Source organism: Salvelinus fontinalis, chromosome 22 (assembly GCF_029448725.1).
Source record: "Salvelinus fontinalis isolate EN_2023a chromosome 22, ASM2944872v1, whole genome shotgun sequence".
Classification (NCBI taxonomy): domain Eukaryota; kingdom Metazoa; phylum Chordata; class Actinopteri; order Salmoniformes; family Salmonidae; genus Salvelinus; species Salvelinus fontinalis.
Genome location: NC_074686.1, coordinates 29,202,588 through 29,222,505, shown reverse-complemented (window position 1 = coordinate 29,222,505; position 19,918 = coordinate 29,202,588). Strand labels below are relative to the sequence as shown.

The 19,918-nt window shown below is 45.5% G+C and overlaps 1 protein-coding gene across 8 annotated transcripts in view; it reads left to right on the top strand.

The window, feature by feature from the left end:
• The window catches only part of LOC129820155 (nuclear transcription factor Y subunit gamma-like), a 54,821-nt gene that overhangs the window by 22,345 nt on the left and 12,558 nt on the right, over window positions 1–19,918 (top strand). For 2 of the 8 annotated variants that reach the window (XM_055877101.1, XM_055877095.1), the window contains exons 2-5: window positions 13,160–13,263; window positions 13,414–13,482; window positions 15,827–15,940; window positions 19,328–19,423. In XM_055877101.1, the coding sequence (XP_055733076.1) occupies window positions 13,160–13,263; window positions 13,414–13,482; window positions 15,827–15,940; window positions 19,328–19,423 (383 nt within the window). Of the gene's footprint in view, window positions 1–4,363; window positions 4,499–5,198; window positions 5,443–5,489; window positions 6,464–7,647; window positions 7,719–13,159; window positions 13,264–13,410; window positions 13,483–15,826; window positions 15,941–19,327; window positions 19,424–19,918 lie in introns of those variants that run through there. The other 6 variants (XM_055877100.1, XM_055877094.1, XM_055877098.1 and 3 more) reach the window with 5 other exon arrangements.

Below are 19,918 nucleotides of genomic sequence, written 5' to 3'. Positions count from 1 at the left end.
AGGTAGAAGCCACCGGAGAGGGAGACAGAACCGAAGATGCAGGTACCTCCGGATCCGATCTTAATTGGTAAGCCACCACGGACGAAGGCGCCGGAATTTCTGGATCCAGGGCGGCAAAGCTGTTTCTGCTCTGTGTCAGGTCCGGGCTCAACATCTCCATGGAGACCCCCGTTGCCAGAGGACGCCTTCTTCGACTTCCACGGCGAGTGACGTACCTCCATGGCTGGTTGGGTCGAGATCAGCTCCATCCTCCAGGGAAGGGGGAGACCCCTTCAGGGATGGAACCCTGCCTTGCGACCGGCCAGTCGGCTGTGGAGACCTGACACGGCGGCGAAACTTTCACTAGACCAGAGCATCGTCCGGCTACTGGGGTGGAAGAAAAATAAAAAGTATGTGGGCGTGGGTTCCCCAGTAGCTTATGTAGGTTTGCTACTTGCTTGCAAAGAGTAGCTACTTTGCTCCTGTAGTCCTTCGCAAGCAAGCAGTTGCTACATTGAAAGTCAACGCGGTCCACATTGTCCTGGAACAAAGCAAAGTAAACGCAGTGGAAGCGATAGGAACTGCAAGCAAGTGCTTTAGAAATCTAGATCCACATAGAAAACCATTGAAAACACCGTCACCTCAAAAACAAAATTCCTTGGATGGTTTGTCCTCTGGGTTTCGCCTGCCAAATAAGTTCTGCTATACTCACAGACATCATTCAAACAGTTTTAGAATCTTCAGAGTGTTTCCTATCCAAATCGACTAATATTATGCACATCCTAGCTTCTGGGCCTGAGTAGCAGGCAGTTTACTTTGGGCACGCTTTTCATCCGAACATAAAAATACCGCCCCCTAGCCTAAAGAGGTTAACATGATTCCATTTAGAATTGTTGCGCATTGAATGCTTACAAAAGCACATGTTTTACTTTAGCACCAACCAGCAGCAGGATAAATCCCATTCACACGCTGTGTGCGTGTGAGAATTTGAATTCCACTAAATTATGCAAATAACTTATAGACTGATAAGCCTTTCCCCTACAGGTCATTATATCCGGCAACAGATTTAGTTATCAGCTTTGGATTTTTATTATACACCAAAAGCCAGCAATTTCCAGCTAATGGAAACCCTGGGCTACACAGCTAGGTAACGTTAGCTAGCAAGCTAGATAACTAGCTGAACAAAATCATTTCTTTCTCACATCAACGTGCTGACATTATGCAAACACTAGCAAATTCAAGTTACCTTAACAAACCAGGCTTTATTTAAAAATATCATGGAAGTGTTAAAGCCTAATAAGAGGCAAAAGTAAATTGCACCTAAAACATTGATAATTCCCTTGGGAGTTGCTTCTTGCCTGGACGTGGATGTCGGTGGCTCAGTGCAGTCAAGAAAAACAAAAATACCACTGTTGAGATTTAAAGCTACGGTGGCAATTTCAGAATGTAACAGGCTCTTCAATTTCCGGTAAAACTAAATAAAATAAGTCAAAAAAAGAAGGTAAATGTCTGTACATTTCAGCGGTTTCAAACACATTTCTCTCCTATTACAATTTTTACTTTGAGTGTTGGCTCAACGAGACAATTCTGTTTACATTGCACTGCTTTGAGGGGGGCAACTGTCAGGCTAGTGTCGTGCTCTAACTCCGGAGGTAGCAGTCGAGATGTGTCATTGCAGTAATTTGTGCAACCAATGGTATCTTTGCATAAAAGTCTGTGTTTAGACCCACTAGGTCAGGGATCATCAACAAGATTCAGCCGAGGATGGTCGGGGGGCAGGAATATAAATACAAATCATTTGTAGACTGCAGATTGATCGCAAGATGCCCAAATAGATATGTTTGACTAAATCATAATAATTTCAAAACTTTCTCACATTTGTATACGATCACGTGTCTCTCTATTATGCGTGGGAATACTTGGGAACAGATTTCTTAAATTAAAATACTTAGAGCTGATTTCCTGGTGTTTTTCCAATCTTTAATGTCCAACAATGAAAATTCCACACAACAATTTTATTTTATTTTTCTGAGAAAACTTGGGGGTCTGCCCTGCTCTAGGTCCGCCCTGCTCTAGGTCCGCCCTGCTCTAGGTCCGCCCTGCTCTAGGTCCGCCCTGCTCTAGGTCCGCCCTGCTCTAGGTCCGCCCTGCTCTAGGTCCGCCCTGCTCTAGGTCCGCCCTGCTCTAGGTCCGCCCTGCTCTAGGTCCGCCCTGCTCTAGGTCCGCCCTGCTCTAGGTCCGCCCTGCTCTACGTCTTTAGGTGGCTTTTATTTTTCCACGTTTTTATTTTTGACTTATTTTTTCTATGCCTTTCTGAAACACGAAATAGCTGGTATATGAAAGAGATCCCCCCCCCCCATCCTGTAACAGCACTCTCCGTTCTGTCTTTCCTTCTACATCCTTCCGCCTCCCCCTTTCCATGGATTGTTAATTGTTGGAGAAGGTTTGCTCTCGCTCGCTCTTCACCCCCCCCACTTCCTGTAGCAACACTCTCCTCTGTCCTTCCTTCCGCCTCCCCTCCCCCTGGTTTGTTCATTAATGAAGCAGGTTTGTTCTCTCTCTCTCTCTGGCTTGCTTCTCAGTACAGTAGGGGATTTGCAGCGGTAATATGCAGGATAAGCCTCAGGTCATTCCACCATCATCTGTGCAGACTGCCAGCTAAAAGCAACTGTTTCAGCAAATTGCTTTGCCCCCCCCCCCTCACATAAAATCTCTCACTTCAGTGCCAGGACATTTTCTTAATCTGTTGTTAACCAGATGTTTAGCCATACAGTGCTCCTCCAAACACCATATACAGTGCTCCTCCAAACACCATATACAGTGCTCCTCCAAACACCATATACAGTGCTCCTCCAAACACCATATACAGTGCTCCTCCAAACACCATATACAGTGCTCCTCCAAACACCATATACAGTGCTCCTCCAAACACCATATACAGTGCTCCTCCAAACACCATTATTGCATCCCAAATGGCACCCTATTCCTATAGTGTATTACTATTGATCATCCTAATGTTAAGGTTATTTTGTAGAACAGCATGGCTGACTGTCTGTTTAACCCCTGGCCAGATAACAGAACAGCATGGCTGACTGTCTGTTTAACCCCTGGCCAGATAACAGAACAGCATGGCTGACTGTCTGTTTAACCCCTGGCCAGATAACAGAACAGCATGGCTGGCTGTCTGTTTAACCCCTGGCCAGATAACAGAACAGCATGGCTGACTGTCTGTTTAACCCCTGGCCAGATAACAGAACAGCATGGCTGACTGTCTGTTTAACCCCTGGCCAGATAACAGAACAGCATGGCTGACTGTCTGTTTAACCCCTGGCCAGATAACAGAACAGCATGGCTGACTGTCTGTTTAACCCCTGGCCAGATAACAGAACAGCATGGCTGACTGTCTGTTTAACCCCTGGCCGGATAACAGAACAGCATGGCTGACTGTCTGTTTAACCCCTGGCCGGATAACAGAACAGCATGGCTGACTGTCTGTTTAACCCCTGGCCGGATAACAGAACAGCATGGCTGACTGTCTGTTTAACCCCTGGCCGGATAACAGAACAGCATGGCTGACTGTCTGTTTAACCCCTGGCCGGATAACAGAACAGCATGGCTGACTGTCTGTTTAACCCCTGGCCGGATAACAGAACAGCATGGCTGACTGTCTGTTTAACCCCTGGCCGGATAACAGAACAGCATGGCTGACTGTCTGTTTAACCCCTGGCCGGATAACAGAACAGCATGGCTGACTGTCTGTTTAACCCCTGGCCGGATAACAGAACAGCATGGCTGACTGTCTGTTTAACCCCTGGCCGGATAACAGAACAGCATGGCTGACTGTCTGTTTAACCCCTGGCCGGATAACAGAACAGCATTTATATACCCCCAGCCACTACTCCTATAAAATAAAATAAACATGTTTTTATTAGTAGCCTAGAGCTAGGTATTCAGTATTTCATTAATCTATTGCTGTATCTGGATCTTACTATCAGATAGCATGGATGTGTAGCCTAATTAATTCACATGAAGTTCATTGTGTAATAAGTAGTTATTCTAGTACATTTTTGTGAATGAACGGACGCATACCTTTCAATTATGTTTTTGTGTTATTATCACCTAAACAGACTACTGTAATATGTAGTAGATAGCCTGGATGTTGAGATTCTCTCTACCTGCTGTGACAGCGAAAGGACAAGCGTGTGTGCCTGTGGGCGTGCACTTTATGCCTGTGCACACATATCAGGCGGAGTGTCTGCTCAATATGCCGTTGCTCTTTAAATCATGTGGCTTCAACATGCGGCATCCATTCTGACACTCCCCATGGCCAATCAGGGGTGGCAGGGCTGCTTACATCACTGGCAAGTCCGGGCTGTGGGGAGGTGGGACTCAGGGAGACGTTTAGTTTGACATTGTAAATAAGCAGGGAACAGTTGTCAGAGAGAGCAGCCAGTGGTTCCTTTCTTCTCCGTACAGCCATGAGAAACGCAAGATCAACCGGAGGACACAGAATGCAGAGGCAAGCTACCGCCATCTTCCTCACTCACTCTAACGCTCAATCACTTCCTCACTCACTCTAACGCGCTTTTTTTATAACTTTCTTTCTTTTTGGTCTGGTTCTTCTTTCTTTCTCCCTCTTTTCTTTCCTTGACCCCTATCCTTCAGCTCAAGGTAACTTAAAACAGGAAGTTGGCTGGCGGTGAAATGGGTGGTTGGGTGGAGGAAGGGGGAGGAGCGTGGAAAGTGTCAGAGCCTACGAGCATGTGGCTCGGCCAATAGAAAGCAAGGGCTTTGTCCTGTCATTGGGGGATCGTCTGAGTGTGGGGCAAGAGCCCGGTCAGGGGCGGGGTCTGAGTATCATGTTGCAGGCTAGATTGATTACTTTTGAATATTAAAGGGCAAGGAGGCCGGAGGAGATTTTTAACTGGGACTCTGGAGCGCCGCTGTTCTGCCGTTCGTCGCTCCTTCACCTCTCTTTTTTCTTTTCTTCCCCCCCCCCTCCTGTGTGCTGAGGCAGGGGTCAACTGAATGACAAACAAAAGGGTCGCTGTCCTGGAGAGAGAGAGGGAGAGGAAATGAGTGATAGGAAGAGAGGGAGACGCTCAACTGTGGGGCAAATGAGGGGACTTGGTCAGAGGAGAAACAGGAGAGAGGGGTGTGTGTTTAGGAGAAGGAGGGTGGTGGGAGGGAGCGGTGGAGACTCAGTTGAGGGGGAGGGGTAGAATAAAGGGGTGGTGGTGAACGCTCTTCTCTCTGTCGGGCAGGCTATATGCTTTTTAAAGGCGGACGGACGGGCAGACTGCCTTTTGTCTGTTCCTGGTTCCGGGGCCCGAGGAAGTTGAGGGCTACAGAGATTTTGTGTGTCAGCCAGCCCCCCCCTCTCTCTTCTACAATGCAGAGTAGAGTACAGCCTTTCTCTCTCCTTCTCTCCCACAGCCTACTACACAGCATGAAGGGCACAGGGTAAGTGTGACCACTCAAACACACTAGTAACCACAGACCTGGCTGTGTTTTAGACCACAGCAGGACTCCTCCACTACCCATGTGTACTTTGTCTCTTCTCGTCTTTATCTATTTCTCTCTGCAGAGAAGGGATGCTCTCTCTGTCCCCCCCCCTCCTCCTCTTCTGTCGTCCTCTACTTTTCTCCTTGAGAGAAATCTGAGTGTGTGTTTTGGTTGTTTATTTCTGCACCGGACAGCAGTCTGCCCGGCCACCCTCATGTCCTTCAACTGTCACTCCAGTACAGGATCGGTGTTGTTGACATCTTTAGTTAGCATTTTGCAGAATTGAAAGTGGTGAGAATGTGTATATATATATTTTCACAGTTGATTTGAGTCATGTTAATGTTTTCCTATGAATACTACAATGTAGGCTACTAATATTGAGGCAAGTTCTATTGAATAAGGCTGTTTGTTCTGTGGAACTACCGTAGCTTGCGTTTATTTGAGACCCTGCTACGGCTGTGCTTTGACTTTGGACTTTCTAGCAGAACGTTAGCAGCTGTTAGTCTCTCTCTCTGGGCTGTGTTGGTCATTGACTCTGTAGCGCTGTGGTAGACCGGCCCAGCACTGTACTCACAGGCAGACAGACTTCAAAGTCATCCAGGATGGTTGCGGTGCTGTGACTGTGGTTGCTGACCAGTGCCCGTCCCAAGGCCCGGTCCTTGGGGCGTAGTTAACACTCGCCTGACAGTGATGCAATGGAGAGGGCAAGATGGTTGCTGGGCTGAGTGCTGGATGTTTGGGGGACAATCCGAGACCTCGTAGTTGTGGGGTTTTTGATGTGTGATTGTGAGCTCTCTTTAGATGGAATCTTTATAACATCTTTAGCTCTGTCCTCCCTAATTGAATGTTTCTATTGGTGCCTTTCTCTCTGACAAAGTCCCGTTGGGGAGACGGAGGACAATAACTCCAGAGCTGAAGCCCTGGCTTCCAAATCCCAGCTCCCGTCACTGTTTGCATGAGATTTGAATATCATTTGCAGGTGAGCAGGACTGCATCGCAAGAAAAATGGTTGGGAAAGTAAATTAAAATCCAAACAAACACACAGACACACTCAACCATACACACATACTTGCAGCAAGCACACTCTCCAGCTAAAGTGACTTCACACAGGTCTTGTGTGCCTTATTCCTTTGCCCTTGCAGGCAGCCCTGTTTTGAGTGTGTGTATATAATGTTGTGTGTTGTCAACACATGAGCCAAACTGCCAGTTAAAGTTTGCTGGTGGTGTTATGTTATTGATGCTGATATGCAGGTAGCAGCAGTGGGTGCCAGAGCTGCCTGGGCCTAGTGTTCGATGAAGGTCACAAGAATGTGAGACTGACTCCCGCAGTCTTTCTGTCAGCGAGGACAGTGAGGGTTGAGGAATAAGGGACTTGCGGACAGAGATGTCTTTGCGCTCAAAGGAAAGAAGTGACGAAAATGGGGTCGCCCATGCAAGTGCTGCAGTGAAAGTTGAAAAACCTGTTCTCTCTTTCCCCATCTCGCTCTCTCTATTGCTCGCTCTCACCCTCCCCTCCCCCTTCCCTCTCTCTTTCCCCCTCCCGCTCTCTTGCTTCCCCCTCCCTCTCTGGTTTCTCTCTCTCTCCTCTGTTGAATGACCTTGGGAGATCAGAGCTGAGCGAGTTCTTCCTGGAGTTGGTTTGAAGCAGATCCAAGGGCAAAGTTTGCAGGGACAGAGCACAGCACAGGGCCAATGGGATGGACGACTTTGACACGGGTCAGGGCTGGCAGTCAGACATTATTACAGGCCGTGGCTCTCTTCAAGCACAGCATCCACCGCAAACTGATCACAACGTGCACATACAGATCTAGCTACGTGTTCTGGGTTAGTCTGTAATTCACCGACTGGCTGAGAACGAGAACCGGGCTCCTTTTTTTGTTCTTGAGTAGATCATTTACCCGGCACACTGCAACACTGCCAATTTTCTGTTCTCTTATTTGTGTGTGTGTGTGTGTGTCTGGGTGGGGGGGGGTTGGGTTTTACCTCTGACCTGAATGAATATAGGTGCATTTGGTTTAATATGCCGCTGCCACTTTGCCCATAATAGGATTCAACAATGATTGATTCTTCTGTTGTGGTTTTTTATTTTCAGTTTATTTTCCGTCAGTTAAAAAATTCAATGCTTTATTTCTAAATGTTCATGTTCACACTTGTTCTTCCCAGTCTTTCCCCCGCTGATGTCACTGAGATCTGGATGAAGCAGCTTGACTGAGCTTCCCATGTCAATCCATAACGTGAGGAGAAAAAGCATGAAATTGTGTTTTATTTGCCCCCAAAAACATTCCCAAAAAGGCTGATTCTGTGAATGGGACTGTGTTTTTCTGCGAAACAGAATCCTAAAGGGCTTGTATTTAGTGACTTTCCTTGAGTTGACCAAGGCATTCATGCTTCTAGAATGTGACCTCAGCTATTGACGTTGCATGCAGCTTGTGCAATGTGTACCCTCTTACTGTTTGCACTTTAGGCTTATCATACATCATTTACTGATAGCCTAGCTAGCTTATACTGTATAGCCTAGCCATAGCCTTTGGTTGCATAACTGCAGTTTGTGTGCTCTTGCACCTGACATTTTGCAGTAGGTCACCTTAATGATCATTAGAAGGATATAGTTTTATTCCGACAATACAAAAAGTTAACATTCCCATCCTGTCCTTTTGCAGTCCTTTGAGGAAATTCTCTCTCTCTCCTTCTTTCTTTCTCCTCTCTTTCTCTGATGGAGGATCTGATTAGTGACCTCTATTACTCTGTATCTGCCCTCATCACTTCAGTATTTTCACAACAATCAAGGAGGGGAGAATGGACAGGGGGGGTGGATGGAGGTGGCAAGTGGGATTGACACGAGATGTCTCTTTTGAGCACCTGTCAACATATTACAAATCTGTGAATATTTAATCTTTTGGTTACCAAATAATGTTTTTCCTGTAGAAGTTCCAGTCTGTTAAACGGTGAACTACACGTTTTGTTTTTGGAATGGATGTTTTAGTTGTTGGCAAAATGCAAAGTGGTAGGCTACATTCCTCTGTTCCGAAAGGTCATTCCAGCTAGAGGTTGACTAAATAATCCAGGAGTAACATTATGTCAAATCATGTTAGTGTTAAAACAACACAATGCCCATAGCCAAATAAACCCTCACATGAGCATGTAGTTGACCATTGAATGCATTCGTTTTTCTTCAACATTTCAGAGTTATTCAGTGCAGGCTCTCCTGAGGGAGTTTCACAAGTCTGGATTAATGAGTTAGCCAGAACTACTTCTGTCAACATTTTTAACCAGTCAGGAGGAGCCATGACTGCAAAATCTTTAACCTTTAACCTGCTCCATGCTAGCCTTACTTGAAACAATACTGCATACCATACCAAACTACTGCATACCATACCAAACTACTGCATACCATGGAAGTCTATTAGTGATATCCTACTGATGTTATTGGAATACATTAGAAAACACCTTTTTGGATGTTGTCCTCACTCAGGCCAAGGTTTGGCTATAGGCTGGGCTACACTAATTGTCCATTAGTCAATAAATCTATTCCCTTTGTGAAGTTCCCCTGTGGTTGCATTACGTTGTTAATGCACTCTAAAGCTTGAGGTTTGAAATAGGACAAACTATTGTTGTGATGGTCATGGAGTTGTGGATGACAGTAATTGTCTCATTAAAATCCACCAGCCAGGCCATTAAGGAAGAGATTAACTCAGTGTTTATCATTAGTGTTACTCATTCATTTTCTTTCCGTCAGCGATGCATTTACCTGAGCAGTGAACACCTCCCTATGCAGAAACAGCTACCTGCAGTGCATCACTCCAATCTGAAAAGTCACTCCTTTCTTGCACCTCGGTCTCCCCCTTTGCAGAATCTACAAGAACAGGACCAGTACAGTAAAATGGTAAAATTGTCTCTAGTCGAGATCTGAGAGGACTAGATGAAGACTTTCTCCCATTTTCCTTGCACCTATCCAGTTTTTTCTGATGTTCTAGGGTGAGTTCAGTCCCAGAAGGGCCCAGGTAAGGAGTGTCATTGTCAGTTTGGACTTGAAGCTGATGACGCTGCTGTGAGTGTGTCCGTGGCCGACCTGCCAGGGGAGAGCAGCAGAGAGGCTGGGCTTGGCAGGACAACAATACTGCTGATTCAGCAGATCCTGCTGCTGAACACCATTTTACTTTCTCAGAGGAGATAGAGAGGGGAGAGAAAGGGGAGAGACGGATGCAGGAGGAGAAGCGGCAGCGGATGGTCAGTGTTGCCGACAAAGCACACGGTGCAGGTCAGGAGAAACTGTACACCGCCATCTCTCTCCTCTTCTCTCTGACCACTGAAGGGCAACAGAACTGCAGAGGAGAGGAAAGCAGCACAGTGCAGCATAGCACCGCCAGCGCAGTGCAGCATAGCACCGCCAGCGCAGTGCAGCATAGCACCGCCAGCGCAGTGCAGCATAGCACCGCCAGCGCAGTGCAGCATAGCACCGCCAGCGCAGTGCAGCATAGCACCGCCAGCGCAGTGCAGCATAGCACCGCCAGCGCAGTGCAGCATAGCACCGCCAGCGCAGTGCAGCATAGCACCGCCAGCGCAGTGCAGCATAGCACAGTGGAACACAGCACAGTAAAAAACAGGGCAATGGCAGTGCAGAAGAACACATATCAAAGACCAGCACAGTGCAGCACCGTACAGTACAGCACATTACATCATGTCACAGTGCTATGTGGACATAGGGTCCAAGTAAAGAGAGACACTAGTGCAGCCAAGTGTAACCAGTCAACATCACCAGCGGTGTAGTGGAGAGAGAACACAGTTTACATACCTTTTTTTAGTTTGCGCGAGCACCTATTATAGAAAAAGTATATAAAAATGACTCATTGTGAACGCCGATCAGCTCTAACACACCACAGCCTGACGCTCCAAATGGACATGTGTTGGTCACTGCCTCTTCAAGGACATCAGTCCACATTTGGAGAGGCTCACTCGTAGATATTGGATCAGGTTTCTGCTAGGCTAGGACTGCAGAAGGAGAGACTGGTTTATTGCCTACAGTGCTTATATGCATAGTGTCTTTTGACATGAGAACTGGTCTGTTGTGGGCGTCGTGTGTATATTGAAGGTCGTAGGGTCACACAGTGAGATTAATAATTGTATCATATCATATCAATTGTATCCGAGAGAGCAAAGCCCCGCTCCGGAGCTATTTAGTTCAGTCAGCTGAGGTTTGGTGCGTGTGTAAGTGGAGACAGCTGTGGCGGTTAGGTCCTACTTGTTTATTTATTAATTCATTTATCTCTTTTCATTAATTGAAGTGTTTACTCTTTTAATTCCCGTTCCCGCTCTCCATTTCCTCCCTGGGCCACCGCAGAAATCCCACTGTTGCCGTGGTAATTAGCCAGATAGTCCTCTGTCATGGTGTTAAGTGAATCATCTAATTATATTATAATTATCTGGCTACCATTTGGAGAGAATACACAATTTAATTTAAATGTTACCTTTATTTAACTAGGCAAGTCGGCTAAGAACAAATTCTTATTTACAATGATGGCCTTCCGGGGAACAGTGGGTTAACTGCCTTGTTCAGTTGGCAGAACGACAGATTTTTACCTTGTCAGCTCGGGGATTCGATCTAGCAAACTTTTGGTTACTGGCCAAACGCTCTAACCACTAGGCTACCTGCCGCCCCCACATACACGCATACGAATAATTTACATTTCTGATCAATTTGACGTTATTTTAATGGACAAAAAATGTGCTTTTCTTTCAAAAACAAGGACATTTCTATGTGACCCCAAACTTTTGAACGGTAGTGTACATACAGTACATGCATACACGGATGTCCTACTGCATCCATCACAAGATCAACTCCTGACGCCGCTGTTAACGCTGGGCTGCCTTGGAGCTGTACAAAGGAGACAAATGAAACAGTGTTCCTGGAAGGCGTGCCATTAAACTCTTCTTTATGGTTTGTTTTGTCATTCTCCCACTCAGACCAGATCAGGTATGGTAAACTAGAAACAAGGGCATTTGGTTCTTCATTGTAGGCTTAGCCTGACTCCACCATAAGACTACAAATCCCATCATTGTTATCTTCATCGCTGGGATTGTTTTGTCGGCTAAGGGGAAGCGGGTTAGTGATTTGCAACAGGACTTCAATCAACCTTGAAATGAAACTGGACACTGGGCAGTCCAACTCATCACAGACACTTTTAGAGGACAGTAACTGTCCTGGCCTGCCATTTACATCTGGTCTGATTGATTTATCGACCCCTCCACCCCCCCTGACTTCATTCTGATTGATTTACTCTCTATTTGAAAATAACAGGAAGGAATGCTCATGGTTCAGAACTGATTTATTGTCATACTGTCTGTGTTTTGAACTAATGGAGGACGTGAGCTCAGCTTTGGCCAATGGTTGAGAGGCAGGGCTAAGCTGTGGCCAATGGCTGAGAGGCAGGACTAGAGAGTCTTTGGTCATGTTTTTATGCTTCTCGCTCTCTTCTCGCTCTCTCTCTCACATTCTCTCTTCTTTCTCTTGCATTCTCTCTCTCATATTGTCATCATCATGTTTGACCCACATAGCTGGTTTGCATAGCCGTCGGACTGCAACGGGCCTCCCTCCCGGTCTCTTACCTCCCCCTGTTCCAGCCTCTGGCACTTTTTCTCAGCGTTGGGTTAATGCTGCTCCGTTGTACACACCCCTGATAGTGTTTCCCTTTTCTCTTGTCGCCTGTCCATTATTCCCAGGAAAGAAGAGAGGGAGAGGTGAGGTTGCACTGTAGACCGGCTCAGACAGGCAGGCTAATGTTCACAGCAGAATTCCTGGCATGCCATAGTAACCTGGTTGTTCCCTTTCTGGGAGCCAGACTCAGGCCTCACGTTACAGAGTTATGTGGATATGGAGGTGTGTGTGTTTTGGTGCTTGAGTGTGGGGGTGAGTTGTTACTAGAGGGAGTGGAATACTCTGAGCTAGGCTTGTGCCTGTATACCGGGGTATTTTCAATTACCTATGGTATGATTTTTGTCAAAAGCAAATGTGCGGGCATCCCAAAGCTCTGGGGGGTGTGCAGTACCCCACTGCTTATAATATGTTAACTATCTAAGATGTGCCAAATATGTTAGGTTCAGTCTGGGCTCCAGCTATACATGTGGTTTGCTAAATGGCAGGATCAAGAACCCTGCTGCCTAAAAAATGGGGCACTCAGGCCTGTCCTCAGACTTGGGGTGACTAATACCCCACATAGTGACATGCCAGACTAGAGTCTTCTTTGATGCAGTTTGATGTAGCTGTAGGCTACTAATGTGGTTGCTCCATGCAGCGATCTGTCGTTAGGCATGTCAAGGATTGATGGGCGGCAACAGAAATAGAAACGGCCCGGCCTATATTTAAAATTCAATGTATTCTAGTTGAAGGTTTTCCAATGGAGTTGCTAGAGCTCTGGCCAGTGGGGCCTTTGGCTGCCATTGTCGGTCAACTCTGGTGTGCTGTTCTTGGTAGATTTGATTCACTCGTCCACCTTTCATTGATCGACTCAAGATAATTGTTCATTCATACAGTAAATCATTGTTCATTCATACAGTAAATCATAGTATATGTTTTTTTTTCTTCTTCTGAATCTGATATTTTGCCCTTTCACACTCTTTTCCTGTCTCTTGGTCTCTCCCACTCTCCTCCCTCCTTCTCTCTCCCTCCCTCCCCCTGCAGTGAGCATGTCTGCAGATTCGTTTGGCGCCGGGGGCAGCGATGCCCAGCAGAGCCTACAGTCCTTCTGGCCCCGCGTCATGGAAGAGATCAGGAACCTCACGGTGGTACGTCACGCCCTCCCTCCCTCCGTCACACACACACACAAGCATGGATGTTGCAGACACGCACACACCCTTCATTGTGGTACACATACGCACCTCACAAGTGGTTTCCACATGACCTGCCCCTAACACCCCTTGGCTCTGTTTCAGAAGGATTTCCGCGTGCAGGAGTTGCCTCTCGCCCGAATCAAGAAAATCATGAAGCTGGATGAAGATGTGAAGGTAGGAGGCGGGGCTTACACATCACAGGTCACCACTCTCTGTGATCCCTCTATGACGTCTTCATCAACACCCTATTCAGATTACTTAACATGGCAATGTGTAGCTGAGGTGTCCACAGCTGGCTGAAATTAACAGAGGATTCACAGGACCCACTAGCTCATTCTGTAGAAAATGCTTTGAGGAGGCATGTTATTTGCAACCGTACCTCATCAAATTGTATTTGTCACATACACGTGTTTAGCAGATGTTATTGCGGGTGTAGCGAAATGCTTGTTTCTAGCTCCAACAGTGCAGTAATATCTAACAATTTACAACAATACACACACCCATCCCGTAGTGGCTAGTAGATAAGCAGTAGCAGCTTAATAGACAAGCAGTAGCAGCTTAATAGACAAGCAGTAGCAGCTTAATAGACAAGCAGTAGCAGCTTAATAGACAAGCAGTAGCAGCTTAATAGACAAGCAGTAGCAGCTTAATAGACAAGCAGTAGCAGCTTAATAGACAAGCAGTAGCAGCTTAATAGACAAGCAGTAGCAGCTTAATAGACAAGCAGTAGCAGCTTAATAGACAAGCAGTAGCAGCTTAATAGACAAGCAGTAGCAGCTTAATAGACAAGCAGTAGCAGCTTAATAGACAAGCAGTAGCAGCTTAACTGGGTGGAGGAAGAAGCTGAACTGAAGGCTGCAGTTACAACTTGCACACAATTTTAGTTGATTGTAACTGAGTTGCTTGTTGACTGCTTCGTGAAACAACCCTCTGCAACTCATCTGCAACTTGTTTGCACCCAGTTGAAACTTTTCAACTTTGTGCAACTATTTGCAATCAACAGCCAATCAAAACAGACACTTTTGTCACATGATCCATTCAAAGGTTCGGAATTCCGACCCAATTGTCATGTCAACACAGCTGTCAGTGCTGCGCAGCACAAACCGCAATCAGGGTAGACAGAACAAAGACTAGCACAGCAGGAGAAGTATACAAATGATTGTACATGGTTTAGCAGTCAATAAATGTAAGTGAATCCAAACCTCTCCCTTACCAGTTTCAACTGAAATGGTCCACCATTTGATTTAGCAGTGTGAGGGGTTGAGAGTGCCCACCTCGAGGGGAATGTTTCCTGACTACTGCCGAGGTGTGATGGTCTTTCTGGCGCTTATAGCTGCCAAGCATCACCCAGGTGGATGCTACACTTCAGTAGTAGACTATCCAGCCTATCTACAGAGGAGGAGGAGGAGACAACAGACGAGGTGCCTGATGAAGATCTCTGGGCTTGTCTAAGTAACTGACTGACACTGCTCCCTCTCTGTGCCATCGAAGCTCCCGCCACTTAAACTACTGCCCAGCCTTTCTGAACTGCTTGTCTGAATAAAACAGTATAGCTTCCGTCCCTCTCCTCGCCCCTACCTGGGCTCGAACCAGGGACCCTCTGCACACATCGACAACAGCCACCCTCGAAGCATCGTTACCCATCGCTCCACAAAAGCAGCGGCCCTTGCAGGGCAAGGGGAACAACTACTTCAAGGTCTCAGAGCGAGTGACGTCACCAATTGAAACGCTATTACCCTGCTAACTAGCTAGCCATTTCATATCGGTTACATGAACAACACCTTATCTGAATCTGTGGAAGACCATCGCCCAAAACCGGCTAGATCTTTTATACATTTTTACAGCGTTTTTGAGATTCTGTTTGTAATGCAAAAAGATATATAAAAATAAATATATTATAGTTTGTTGTTAGCTTGGTTAGCTCATAGCTAGCTAGCTGTGTTGGTGTTTTGGCTAACTAGCTAAATTGTACAGGCTGCATTTGTTCTATATCCGTGTTACAATAACCAAACGGTTGGATAAACAAATCATTTGTGAAACCACAATGTAAGACAGCAGGTGACATGATTGCCTGTCGCATGCAATTTTAATTGCGTTTGAGTTCCTTCATGTAACAGCAAAGTTGCTTGAGATGATGTCATTTGCAACTAAAATTGCATGAAAGTTGCTTCATGTAACCCCAGCCTTGGAGATCAGCAGATCACTGACATGCTGTACATCTAGAGGGACCCTTCTGCTAGCCATGACGCAGAGTGTGTGGGTTTGTTATGCTAGCCATGACCCAGCAGCTCTGTAGCCTGCTGCTTGCCTTCCGGGCGAACTCCCCGACATGCCCAACTTCTAAATGTCACTCAGTGGAAAGGTTTTCAGAAGTTTAGGTTAGGTCTCTTCCCTTTAGTAGCAAAGGCTACGGGCGGCCTATCTATACAACCCTATCTAGTTGTATACGTTTGTGTGTTCTGTGTGTGTGTTCCCTGTTTCCCCCTAGTTCTAACATGTCATCGCCGTGTCTCCATAGATGATCAGTGCGGAGGCTCCGGTGCTGTTTGCCAAGGCAGCTCAGATCTTCATCACAGAGCTCACGCTGAGGGCCTGGATTCACACTGAAGACAACAAGAGACGCACCTTACAGGTCAGTCACACCTTCCCTAGTCTGTAAAGAGGTCACGCACCCATGTGCACACACAGTCTACTTCCCCTATTTGACATTTAAAGACAACACATGCACACATGCAGTTGTGCTGGTCCCAGTGTGTGTAGAGGCCCCACACCGCCATCCCCTGAGGACCGGCTCTGTTAAAATCCTTTTCTCTCTGTCCGCTCTGAAAGCAAAGCTTGGCTACTGTGACCCACTTTTACTCACAACGCCATTTTGCTCTCTTATCCCAGAGCCAGGAGAATTACATGGATCCTGGAGTGACGCTAGGGAATGAGGAAGACCTAGAGAGAGACAAAGTGAAAGCGATTGTGGGGAGAGTGTGAGAGAAGAGAACGAGAGAGCAAGAGTGAGAAAGCGAGTGAGAGTAGCAAGAGGAAGGGAGAGAGGGAAAAGAGGGAGACTGGGAGAGTGAGAGAAAAGAGAGTGTAAAGAGAGGGAGACAAAAGAGTGGGTTGATCAGAGTGGTTTGGAAAGCCAGGGCTAATCACACCTGTGGGTCAGAGGGCAGACCAGCCAGTCAGCCATACAATGAAACATTAAAGCAGAGTTCCCCAGTTCTCTCTCTTCTTCATCCATGCACACAGTGCCTTCAGAAAGTATTCACACCCCTTGACTCTTTCCACATCTTGTTGTGTTACAAAGTGGTATTCAAATACATTTAATTGATATGTCTTGTCAACCATCTACACAACATACACTGTCAAATTGGAAGAAAAATTCTAACATTTGTAAAAAATGTAAATTACAATAAATACTAATATCTTGATTAGATAAGTATTCAACCCCGAGTCAATACATGTTAGAATCACAGCTATTACAGCTGTGTCTTTTTGGGTAAGTCTCTAAGAGCTTTGCACACCTGCATTGTACAATATTTGCTAGACAGCCATTTTTAAGACTTGCCCATAGATTTCGGAGCCAATTTAGGTCAAAACTGAAACTAGGCCACTTAGAAATGTTCAATGTCGTCTTGGTAAGCAACTCCAATTTGCAAAGTTGCTAGCCGACTAGCGTTACGTTAGCAATGCATTAGTCAGCTAGTTGCTATCAACACCTATCTTACAGCTGCATTAAATTAAACCATCTAACCAGTTATCAAATAATGTTACCGGTATTTGTAGTTATCTTGGCCAGCTAGCTAAAGTTAGCTGGCTAAAATAAGTAATCTAGCCAACAACCACCGTCAACAAAGCTAAGTAGTAAGCCAGAGAACAACTAGTCTAGCACAGGCAGGAACCCACAGAACACACACAAAAAAATCCAGCAGATGTGAAGTAAAGAAAGCGGAGATTTAACGATTGACGACTGGGTCATTCTCACGGAACTGGTATTTGACCCAAAAATTCTCAAGTGTTATTTTTCATGAAATTACCTTTTGGTTCACTGAGATTAGGATCTGTACTTATCTATTTCATTATAATGTTTTTTGATCAGATATTATGCATTTTTCCACAATTACCAATGCAAAAATGTTAATTATCGCAACTGTTTATCCAAGGTCTTTACAGGTAATATTGGTTTATTAAGATGTGGATATTTGTGGCATATAAGCGAATAAATTAACTAAAACTTTATTTCAACCTGATTGGAGTGTTACGGTAATCAGACCACGCACACTGGTTTTACGTAATAAATATTTTATTTAATGTAAATTTAAAGTAGTATACCCTTTTTAAATTACAAATTACAGCAACATATTTTGTTTTATTCAAATAAATTTGGTTTTTCTAAAGTAAAATTGTATAGAATTACCCGAGAATTTAATCCAGACGCATTTCGGTAATGGGAATTTGGGGTGGAAATCTATTTAAAGTAACACAACATGTTTTTTTTCTTAGTCTTTAGCATGATAGTTGATTGTTGCAGATGCATCATGGTTTTGTAACCCCATTTGCTGCAGATATGTTTAAAATTGGTTTCATGAGAATCACCTAGCTGAGTTGGCTAAGGAGAGAGATGTTTCAGAGGGAGATGCCATTTCACCAGCCGAGGGAGAGTCTGCTAATCCAATAGCGATATAGTGAGGTAAATCTAAAGAAAGTTTCCAGAGGCAATAATACAGAGGCGGCATTGGTCACAGGAGATGAGGAGAAGAGTCTACAATAAGAGCGATCGTAGGAAAACTCCAGGCAGATTGAAATGATCGCAACAGCACAGTCAGTCATCTACGGTAGCTCGCTAGTACTAAACCAAGGTTGAAAAACTCTGGTACCCTACTTTGTGGAGATCATGCGGCCCCCACGTGTGGGGAATCTGATTGGTTGTTTACTTAACACCACCTTGTGTTTGGTGGATTATAGCTCACCACTGACAACACTCGGTCTGCATGGCTAGTGGCTAATGTTAGCCAACTCAAGCTAGCTAACGCAGAGTAGTTTCTCCATAAGACGTTGAGAAATAGTGCATTGTGGGTAGTGTAGAAGATATCCCCGGACATAAGTTATTAAATATTTTTTTTTTTTTAAATAACATAAGTATTTTTGTAGTTATAGGTAACCATATCGTGACTACAACTAAATTACTAAGTCTTTGACCACACTGTGTTTTTACTTTGAGTAAAAACAAATGCTTCCTACCCTTTAACAACCTCGAAATAGAATGCCAATTTGGTTTCAAGTTCCTCACGTTAATTGCATTTTTACACCACAGGTGGTGTTACATGTGTTTTATTAATAAGACAGCACTGCTTGCAATCACACTCATTTTATCTCTCTTTCACACACACACACACACACACACACACACACACACACACACACACACACACACACACACACACACTCCGGCTCTCGTCAGTGCTAGGGTTCCGTTGTGTCAACGGCACGCCGATCAGGGTCTCCATGGCGACGCTCATCAATATAACAACTGTGGATGTGACCCGGTGTTACCTGATATATTAATCTCACAGCGCTATAAATACACAGATGTAGGGGGCCCCAATGGGGGGACTTAGATGCCAATATCCTGTGGAAAATGACACACACACTAGAGGAGTGGGTCTCGGGAGGACAGTGATGCTAAGAATACATCACACAACTCCCGGTGTCCTTAATCTGGTGCTGCTCACAGTGGGCCTATGGCTCTATGGCTAATTCTGCTGTTTTTACATGGTATGTGTTGAAGTAGGCAAAGCCTTTTACAGTTCCACTGAGAGCAAACTCCTTTTACTATTGTTTACAAAGCTGTTCGAGTTTGACCTAGAAGTTTTTATAAACTGTCTTTTCTTCAAACGCTTTCAAAAAGGCTATATTTGGAGCGAGCAGCAGAAGTACAAAGACGGTTTTATATTTAGCCTAGTTTTTTCACATACTGAATGAGGAGCCTAATGTTCAGCCTCAACTCTTATTTCCTGTGTTATAGAGGAACGACATTGCCATGGCGATAACGAAGTTCGACCAGTTTGACTTCCTTATCGACATTGTGCCCCGGGACGAGCTCAAGCCCCCCAAACGACAGGTAGTGTGTGTGTGTGTGGGGGGGGGGGTCTATCTACATTTAATTTCAGAACCCCGGCAGGGTGGAGTACCACTCCTGGCAGCCTGGAGGCGCTGTAAACATCCTTGACTGGAAGCTGGGGTTTGGACAGCAAGGGCTTTCAGTCGGATGTTTGCAGCGTCTGGCTGCCCATTACTTCCAACAGTGCCACCATAGCCTCTAATCTCCATCAGAACCACCACCAATACACCACCATAGCCTCTAATCTCCATCAGAACCACCACCAATACACCACCATAGCCTCTAATCTCCATCAGAACCACCACCAATACACCACCATAGCCTCTAATCTCCATCAGAACCACCACCAATACACCACCATAGCCTCTAATCTCCATCAGAACCACCACCAATACACCACCATAGCCTCTAATCTCCATCAGAACCACCAATGCCCCATAACTTGTAATCACTATCAACATAATCACCACGGTGTTAACGGATGGCCCCTCAACC